This window comes from Chiloscyllium plagiosum, chromosome 36 (assembly GCF_004010195.1).
Source record: "Chiloscyllium plagiosum isolate BGI_BamShark_2017 chromosome 36, ASM401019v2, whole genome shotgun sequence".
NCBI classification, from domain to species: domain Eukaryota; kingdom Metazoa; phylum Chordata; class Chondrichthyes; order Orectolobiformes; family Hemiscylliidae; genus Chiloscyllium; species Chiloscyllium plagiosum.
In genome coordinates this window covers 5,860,641-5,871,020 of record NC_057745.1, presented here as the reverse complement: position 1 = coordinate 5,871,020, position 10,380 = coordinate 5,860,641, and the positions used below count along the sequence as shown (strand labels likewise).

General features: G+C 40.8%; 1 protein-coding gene across 1 annotated transcript in view; it reads right to left on the bottom strand.

The window, feature by feature from the left end:
- Window positions 1–10,380, bottom strand: part of nox5 (NADPH oxidase, EF-hand calcium binding domain 5) — a 94,261-nt gene that overhangs the window by 6,964 nt on the left and 76,917 nt on the right. Inside the window, exons 17-18 of the mRNA XM_043677192.1 lie at window positions 8,857–8,956; window positions 6,601–6,767 (exon numbers count right to left, since the gene is read on the bottom strand). Of these exons, the coding sequence (XP_043533127.1) occupies window positions 6,601–6,767; window positions 8,857–8,956 (267 nt within the window). The remainder of the gene's footprint in view (window positions 1–6,600; window positions 6,768–8,856; window positions 8,957–10,380) is intronic.

Sequence of the window (10,380 nt, the reverse complement as noted above, 5' to 3'; positions counted from 1 at the left end):
TCGGGGGGTCCAGAACTAGAGGGCATAGGTTTAGGGTGAGAGGGGAAAAATATAAAAGAGACCTAAGGGGCAACTTTTTCATGCAGAGGGTGGTACATGTATGGAATGAGCTGCCAGAGTAAGTGGTGGAGGCTGGTACAATTGCAACATTTAAGAGGCATTTGAATGGGTATATGAATAGGAAGGGTTTGAAGGGATATGGGCTGGGTGCTGGCAGGTGGGACTAGATTGGGTTGGCATATCTGGTCGGCATGGACAGGTTGGACCGAAGGGTCTGTTTCCATGCTGTACGTCTCTATGACTCTATAACTCTAAGAGAGGTGGGGAGAAGGGAACAGAGAGAGCAGTGAGAATGGGTCAGGAGAGGCAGAGGTGCAGCAGAAGGAAGAGGAGAAGAAAGAAGGATCTGTTGATAGAGATTGAGATGAAGCAATGTGAGAGAAAGTTCAAGTGGAGCTTAAGCTTTGGCACATTGTCAGGTGTGACGGCTTGTTACTGAGGTGTAGACTCTATTGTGTCTAAGTCCAAGACTTCAGCTAAGAAGTGAGAATGATGCAATAAATATTCAGTTTGAATCACTTTGAACCCATTCCAGGATTTGAACACAACTCTAGCCTGACTGTGCAGTGCATTGGGAAAGGCTCAGCTCATTACAACTCTTGCTTGAAGTTAAAATTTTTGATTTCTTTGACCTAAATGGACTGAAAATCTAATTAGTTCATCCGCAGTCCCACAGGAAGTGAGTTTAGCCATCAATTGTTTCACTAGCGATGCAGGAAACCTCGAAATGTGAATTAGCAGAAATAAAGCACTCAGGCAAATGCCACAAACTCCCCTGCGGAGGGTTAATAAAGGCAAGGTTACTGCTGCTGATGTTGAGCGACTACAGGTTTTACAACATATTATTAAAATACCTCTTAATGCAACTTTTCTTGTAGTGCATTAGTGATTGTTACTGTAAAACATGTATCATTAGATTAAATTGCTGTCTCGGCTTTGATACGCATTTCACACCCACATAATTACTGTCTGAAATCGATAGTATAGAGGAGAGATAGGGAGAATAAAAATCAATGATTTACAGCTCCAACAAGAGAGCAATCAACGTGTCACTCTGTCATAATCTAAAAGCTCTTTTTACAGTTGTTATGTAATTTAAGATGCTGTGTAAAGTGTCTGTGCTATAAATTATTTTTAATGTGTCTATTCAACATTTTGCTTTTTGAATACAAAAACGCTGGTGCATACACTATATTCCACAAGTGACAATTAACAGTTTATATATTCAAATTAACATTCTCTTCTTGTCCCTTTCTTTCTTTCTACTCCTTGTTACTGTTATTTTGTAATAAAGCCAGGCATTTAATAGAGCACAGTGCTTATATACCTGAATTATTCCACTGCCTCACACTCCAAACCAGCAACATTCAGCTTTGAAAGGCAAGAGGTGACAGCACAGCAAAATGTTTTGTGATGAGTTCGAAAGCCACTTTATCCCAATTGAGGCTGAACAGTGAATCAGATGAAGCACAGGTCTGCAGGAACTGGGAAATTTAAAGCTGTCAGGGTAATTTTGATACCTGCCCCTGGGTTTAAGGCATTGCAAGTAGCAAAGATTGTTGGAGCAACCAATAAGGGTTGACAATGCTAGTCTGCACACCTTCCTCTGCTCCTTTAATACATCCCTGATATACTATTCTTTGTCCAAACTTTGATTCATTTGCCATTGTATGTTCTTATATGACTGAATTTGTATAACCTGTGTAATTTATTTTGAAAATGTAACTTATCTTAAGTTTAGATTTTGAATTTTAGTTAATAGTATACAAGTTTTCTATGTATCTGAAGTTAACAATTAACATAAATACTTCTGTAGCAATGGCGATTTCTTCTAAAACAGTTTGTGAGAGCCTTTCAAGGGTCCTAATGGGTTCTTGTTTACTTCAGAATTTAGAATTAGCTTTATTGCCACATGTACTCACATCAACACAGAGAAAAATTTACAAGTCCCAACTAACTTTGTCAGTCTTACGTCTGTGGTCAGCAAGGTTTTAGAAAGAATTCTGAGGGATAGGATCTATGACTATTTGGAAAAGCATAGCATGATTAAATGCAGTCAGCATGACTTTGTGAGGGGCAGGACATACCTCACAAATCTTATTGAGTTCTTTGAGAAGGTGACGAGACAGGTTGATGAAGGTCGAGCAGTGGATGTGGTGTATATAGATTTCAGCAAGGCATTTGATAAGGTTCCCCATGGTAGGCTCATTCATACAGTCAGGAGGTATGGGATACAGGGAGATGTGGCTGTCTGGATTCAGAATTGGTTGGCTGACAGAAGGCAGAGAGTGGTTGTAGATGGAAAGTATTCTGCCTGGAGGTCAGTGGTGAGTGGTGTCCTGCAGGGCTCTGTTCTTGGGCCTCTCTGCTCTTTGTAGTTTTTATAAGTGACTTGGACGAGGAGATTGAGGGGTGGGTTAGCAAATTTGCCGATGACGCAAAGGTTGGAGTTGCCGTTGATAGTACCGAGGGCTATTGCAGGCTGCAGCACGTCATAGACAGGATGCAGAGCTGGGCTGAGAAATGGCAGATGGAGTTCAACCTGGATAAATGCAAAGTGACGCATTTTGGAAGGTCGAACTTGAATGCTGAATATTGGATTAAAGACAGGATTCTTGGCAGTGTGGAGGAACAGAGGGATCTTGATGTTGAAGTGCTTAGATCCCTCGAAGTTGCCACCCAAGCGGATAAAGTTGTTAAGAAAGCATGTGGTGTTTTGGCTTTCATTAACAGAAGGATCGAGTTTAAGAGCCACAAGGTTTTGCTGCAGCCCTACAAGACCCTGGTGAGACCACACTTGGAATATTGTATCCAGTTCTGGTTACCCTATTATATGAAAGATATGGAGGCTATGGAGAGGATGCAAAGAAGGTTTATCAGGATGCTGCCTGGATTGGCGGGTTTGTCTTACGCAGAGAGGCTGACTAAGCTCGGACTTTTCTCTCTGGAGAGAAGTAGGAAGAGAGGTGACCTGGTCGAGGTATACAAGATAATGAGAGGCATGGATAGAGTCAATAGCCAGAGACTTTTCCCCAAGGCAGGATTAACTGGCATGAAGATTCATAGTTTTAAGATATTAGGAGGAAGGTATAGAGGAGACATCAGACAAAGGTTCTTTACGCAGAGAGTTGTGAATGCATGGAATGTGTTGCCAGCGGTGTTAGTGGAAGCAGAGTCATTAGGGACATAGTCCTCAGCACAACATTGTGGGCCGAAGGGCCTGTTCTGTTCTGTACTTTTCTCTGTTCTATGCCATCTTAGGAGAAAAGTATCTAGGTATAGAATCTTTTAGGAGCTAGCAACGTAGACAATAGTATCTCAATGTTTCAGTTAGAAATTTCTGGATTAGGAGGTTTGTCAAGTTTAAGAGAAATAAATACCCTTAGTTTAGAGAAAGAGATTTTTCATTTTGAGTTTTGCTTTGAGTGGGGCAATTCCTTGAAGTCCTTCCATGGAGATACAGGTATAGAACAGTGCTGCTGAGAAGGGAAGAATATAGTCAAACTAGATTATCTGAGAGTAAGGAATAATTGTTAGTCCCAGGCTGGAAGTGTTAAGATAAAACTGTGAGGAGGACTTGAAGCTGTTAGGTGTATGATATGCTCCTGAAAGAAGCTCTCAGCATTTGCACTTTGAGAGTTAAAGTTGTAGCTATTTTAAACCTATCGAGATGTTAGAGAAAGAGTACTGGTCTGAGTACTGTACAAGTGTTGCTGCTGTTGGGTATTGTATCAGGGACTTGTTTTTCTTTTCCAGAATTGGTAAAGGAAAGTTTTGGGATTATACTTGTACTGTGAGTTTAAAACTCTTCAAATTTGTGTTATAAGTAAATTTATTGATTTATTCTATGTTCATTTGTTTTGCTTAATAAACTTCCGTTTTATTGTTAAAATGAAATCTGCAACACCCAGTGCGTTTGATTCTGTGAAAGACAATCTCATTAAAACCAAAATAAGCAAAATAGGATCTATCAAAGGAGATTGGAATCTGGGATCTGACTTGTTCAGTAGCATCAGCGAGGATTGTAATACTTGGTGCTGAGATTTTTTTTTGGTGACATTCTTGTGAAGCAGTTTAATCCATTGCTGGAAATGCAAGTTGCTGGTGTTAGCCTACCTCCTGATACTGGGAACGTTCAAAGGTAGAATGACTGAGCTACTGTTTAAGTGTTACTGCTGGATCGGTATGCATTATATGCGAATATGCAGTTCTCAGATTTTAGGTGTTCTCATCAAACATTGGAACTGATTCCACTATATAAATAGGTGTAGAAATCTCATATTGACTTGAATCTGTATCCCTGTGGACTACATTGTCATTACCAATACTCAGAGTAGGCAAAGCAAAACCATCAGCCTAGGCCAATATCAACTCAAAGGATTGAAGACTGGGGCTAACTTGGTTAATTCTACTCGAGATTTATAGCTCACTATCCCTCCTTATATTTTGCAAAGATCTTCACAAATTCTCTCCCCCTTGCACTTTATAAAATTTGTTCTTGGAATACAAGTAATTTTGACAAGGTCAGCATTTAGTCTCCATTTCTAACTTCACTACAGAAAATGATGATGAACTGCCATTTGAATCATTACAGTGCACGTGTTATAGGCATCGCCGGTACTTTTATCATTTATAAGTAGCTTCCTTCACCATTTCGGAGGGCAGTTAAGAGGCAATCACATTACCATGGATCTGAAAGCCAGACACGGTGAGGAGAGCAGATTACCTCTCCTGAAAGACATCAGTAATCCATATGGATTTGCCACAGTCATGATCATTGTTATTGCTGAAGTCAGTATTCAATTCCCATTTCATTAATTATTGTAATTTGAATTTCCCCAGGTGCTGGTAGTAGGATTTGACCTCTCGTCCATAGTATAATTTCAGGCGTCTGGATTCTGATCCAGTAACATTACCACTGTTACCATCACCCAAGGAACATACCACAGAATCAATAAAATGAAAAGGTGGAGGGGGGAGTATTCAAGAAGCAGAATGAGTGGGGAGGGTGAGAAAGCAAACCCCAAGATACTGTTAGACATATTTTTTTTAAGTTTAGATTCCCTACAGTATGAAAAAAGGCCCTTTGGCCCAACAAGTCCACACTGACCCTCTGCAGAGCCCTGAGGAAGGGCTCATGCCCGAAATGTCGATTCTCCTGCTCTTTGGATGCTGCCTGACCTGCTGCACTTTTCCAGCAACACATTTTCAGCTCTGATCTCCAGCATCTGCAGTCCACACTTTCTCCTCTGCAGAGTAACCCACCCACATGACGTTTACCTCTGACTACATGTGATTTAGCAAGGCCAATTCACCTAACCTGCACATCTCTGGATTGTGGGAGAAAACCACAAGGCAGACACAGGGAAAATGTGCAAACTCCACACAAACAGTCACCCAAGGCAGGAATCAAATCCAGGTCCCTGACACTGTGAGGCAGCAATGCTAACCACTGAGCCACTATGCCACCCCTCTGAAATAATCTTTTTACCAGACTATGGAAGGAAGCATAAAAACAATTTGAAGTATAAAAACAATTACAAAGTTACATTCACTAATATAGTGAGAAGGAAAAGGGAAGAAAGAAGATGGTTTGAAATCCTATAGACAAAATCTACTATTAAATGGATGCTTTAATGAACTATTTTCTCATTTCATTACATGTCACCTTAAACAGTGCAATCTGCTGCATTTGCCATAGGAATCAGCCCATCCATCTATCCCTTGCATGTCAACAGACACAACTGATAGCCTTATAACACTGCCGTGCAGAAAAGATCTAGAAGGAGAAGTCAGAACCAACCCAGAAATTAAAGCAACCTGGAGATCAGGCAGACGGAAGGCATTTCTGCTTGGTACCAACAGTGCAATAAAAAAGACTTTATTTATAGCATGCTAGATTAGAAAAATAAAATTGCTTTCTTTTAGGTCATGGGAAATTGGGTGTCATTAGCTCAGCCAACGTTTATTGCCTTTTCTTCTTTCCCTGCAGTAGGTGATGCTGAGCTGCTTTCTTGAACGGGTCTGCAGTCCTTGGAGTGTAGGGACTCCCACAATGCTTGTTGGAAGGGAATTCCAAAAGTTTGACCTGATAACACTGAAGGAACAGTGATATAGTTGTAAATTACGCTGATGTGTGGCTCAGAGGGAAGACCGGCATGTGCTGGTGATCTGTCCCTGTAGGTCATAGAGTGGCAGGTTTGGACGGTGCTGTTGGAAGGATCTTGGTGAGTTACTGGTGTTATATTTCACATGGAAAAGCATGTAGCATCCTGAGTAGAGATCGGAAATGTCACATTGTCTGTCCTCTCCTGCTCTCGTGAACTCATTCCTTCTGTGTCACCCCACTCTTCCACTTTCTGTCACCCCATGTGCAGTTCTCCTTTCTCTGGCACCTCCTCAGGGTAGGGGCAGAAAAGCCAGTTGTGGCATCTCCTGCTGAGATCACCGAATAAATCCCCACTGAGCTATACATCTGACTGCCCGACAAAGACAGTGTCTGATTTACTTCTTTTACCCTCTGAAGATGAAAACGATTACCTTGGCCCAGTCTGGACGACCTGGCTGTGTTCTGGTTCGCAAGCCTGTAATGGAATCACGGTTCTCCTTCTTAGCCAACAGATCCAAAGCCATCTGTAAACCTAAAGCCTTCATGTCATTTTTACTGAGAGCAGAGGTCATGTACATGTGCATCTCCAAGAATCTACCTGCACATTGGGAGAAAGAAACAACAAACTTCACAATTCTGGAATTTGATCACACCATCAGTTGATCACAGTCACATCATGTTTGACAAATTATTTATGTTCGATCATGGGACATAGGCATCACTTGCTAGGTCAGCACTTATTGCCCATCCCCAATTGAAGCTAAGAGTTAACTACATTGCTGTGAGTCTGGAGTCACATGTAGGTCAGACCAGGTAAGGATGGCATATTTCTTTCCTTGAAGAACATGAGTGAACTAAATTTTTTTTTATAATCATCGACAGTAGTTACATGGTCACCATTTGGCTGGCTTTTTAACTGCTGATTCTTTTTTAAATCAAATTTCACCATCTGTTATGGTAGAATATGAACTCATGTCCCAAAACATTAGCCTGGAGATTTGGACTTTGAGTCCAATGATTTATCATTGTGCCATCACCTCCCCTGTCTTGGTATACAGGGACAATTTAAAAGTCTGCAAATAACCGAAAATTTACAAGCAGTATAAACTGGGTGGAGGGTTGTATAGATCTTCAAAAGGACATTAACAAATTGGTGGAGTGGACAGATCGATCAATAATTTGTTAGCATTCAAAATCATGTCGGCTGTGAACAGAATAGATAGGGAAAACCTGTTCCCACTTGCAAGAGGTTTGATAACCAGAGGATACGTACTTAAAGGGTTTGACAAAAGAAGCAAATGTGAGGTGAGGGGAAAAGAAAACTTTTGGAATGAACTGTCTGGAAATGGGTCCACTTAAGGCATTCAAGAGGGCATTCGATGATTAGTTCAATAGATGCTTTGCCTGAATACTCTGGTATAGTTTTCAGAGCAGTGTAGACTGGAGTTACGTTGCAGTATCGTGCAGAAACCCAGATTCAGCAGATTCCAGGAAATCCCCCCCTCCTCCCACTTGTCCTGACACCCTCCTTCCCCCACCACTGGACATGATAACCCATCTCACCCCTCACCATCTCAACACTCCACTCGTTTGCTGCTGAACATGACACAACCTCCACCTGCTAACTCTGACCGACCCTATGCATTACGTCACTTACCTGGTACACTATTTATCTTGCACATTGGTATTCTAATTACCTGGCACCCTAACTCCTGAACCAACTACCACCCTAATGTCATACTTAGCTTGTATATCTACTCTCTCACAGCAGCTGCCAAAGTCACTAGCTGTGCAACTTAATGTTTAAACCACAGAAGCTGGCGTATTGCTGCTTGATGGGACATGGTTTCACTTTGCTCGCCTCTCCTGCACTCTGAGGGAACCGTTTGATTTCAGGTTCACTGCACATTTCTGAAGGAGCCAGGATTGGAATTCCCAGCTAGAAATATGGAACTTAGTCCCAATGGAAAAAATATGTTTGGAGTGGCAATCCATTGGGTATGCATGAGTATATGAGTGAAATGGTCCTAGGCTTTTTCTTAGCACTTACATAACATAGAGAAAAACAGCCTTCACATTTTCATGTTAATACCCTTTCTACACCTGTCAGAAAAAGTTATTCAGTTTCATTTCACGCTCAGTCTGCAGCCTCATATTTGAATTAATTAGGTGAAACTTATCTGTTGCAACCACTTGTGATGCACAAGCAATGTTGTACAGATAAAAATACTCTCTCCAAACACAACTCAACTCTGGAAGGATAGAATCCATAATTATACAGCCATGTGTTTTACTGTTCAAATGATAATAATGGGAACATTTTTCATGTCCACATCTACAGTTCAGCTATATTTTACCATGCACCACTGACCTACGCATTAATGTTAAACTGAGACTCCATCTGCATTTTCTGGTGAAAGAGGCCACAGTATAAAAGTGAAGAAGAAGGAATTACTCCCCCCACACCCCCACCCCAGTGTATATTGATCCCTCAATATCACTAAGCAGATTAATTGGCCATTGTCACTTTGCGGTTTGTGGGAGTTTGTCATGCTGTTGGAGATATGTTTTCTACACAACTACAGTAATCAGACTTCACGAGTACTTCAGTAATTTTGAAGTATTCTAAGTAACCCTGAAATTGTACGAGGTGCTAGATTAATTCACATCTCTGCTTGTCAACTTACCCTGAGGCTCTTCATCAGCCTGGTCCATCTCCAGTTTAGTCAGGAGGCTAACAAACCACTCAAATGATTTCTGGTCTCTGTTGATCCAAATAAAGTCAACCTGCAATCACAAATCATCACCATTAGTCTTTATATCCTTATTAGATGGAAATCACAGTTACTGTCCCAATATTTGCCATAATCCTCCTGATCTCCACAGATTGCGCAAAGGCCCATATCAACATAAGGAAGTGGAGCTGGAGTGGATTATTCAGCCCTTCAAGCCTCCTGCGCCATTCACTGTTTCTTATTTGCCTAGCTCCAGGAAGACCATTATTCTTTTTGGAAAATGGAAATAAGTGTTGGAAGAATTCATAGGTTATTCATTATCATGAATGCTCCTTTCATGCCCAACAAATCCTTGTGAGATCTTGAACTCAAAACTGCTGGCCCAGAGATAGAGACACTACCATTGCATTGCAAGATCTCCCTCCATGGTTGACCCAACTCAACTCCAATTTTCTGGATGCTCCCCAAACCCCTTGATTCCCCGATTTGTGTCTTTAATGCATTCAATTATGGAGCTTCTCTGTAGGGGAGAGAATTTTAAAGATTCGCAACTCCCTGAGTGAAGAGATTTGTCTGAAAGTTCTGTCGAACGTGAGTTACAAATTGGACACACAAAATCTTGGATCGATCTTAGCAAATTTTGTCCTCAATATACAGCCAAAATCAGCAACATTGTGTTGAATTATTTTCTCACGTTGATTTCAAAGTAGGGAAAATAATTGAAAACTCAGTCATTGTACACTGCTCTTGTGTTCGATCAGCGCTGACGAAAATAAGAAAAATAATTACACTCAAGAGAAATGAATAACTCTCGCAGAAAGTTTGTTAATGAAAGCATCTGAGTATTTTAATATTATTTCCCGTCCAGCAAGCACTAAGCATGTCTCAAGTCCTGACGTTTGTAAATATTGGGAAATGTACATCAAGTTTATCTGAATAGAACACTTAATTTGCACAAAGTTGTACTGCACAGAAACCTATTTGGTCCATCCAGCTGTTTATTACCCATCCTTCCACATAAATTCTTCAGACTGGCCCTTTACCCTCTCCTCCCTCCCTCACTTAATTAAAACTGCTCTTTAAATGTCTCTTTGCTGTTTGCCTCAATAACTCCCTGTGCTAGCAAATTCCACATTCCAACCACTTTCTGGGTGAAAAGATTTCTTCTGAATTCCTGATTTGATTTCTTGGTGACAATATTATATTACTGGCATCTAGTTTTGCTTTTTCTGTTCTTGATGTAGAATGTTTAACTCACTTGAACTTGCACTCTGATCAAACAATACCTCCAATCATTATGACCAAAACAATCTGCTGATCTTACCTTTTGAAAATTGCATAAGGGGTTCAGAAGTGGGGAAACAGAATGCTTCACTGTGGGGTAAATTTAATTTTGTCTGGCTTTCCGATAAATTTATCAGTGACTTGATTACTTTAACATGCATGGGGCTTAGATTTCCAGTGGTTTAGCTGTTT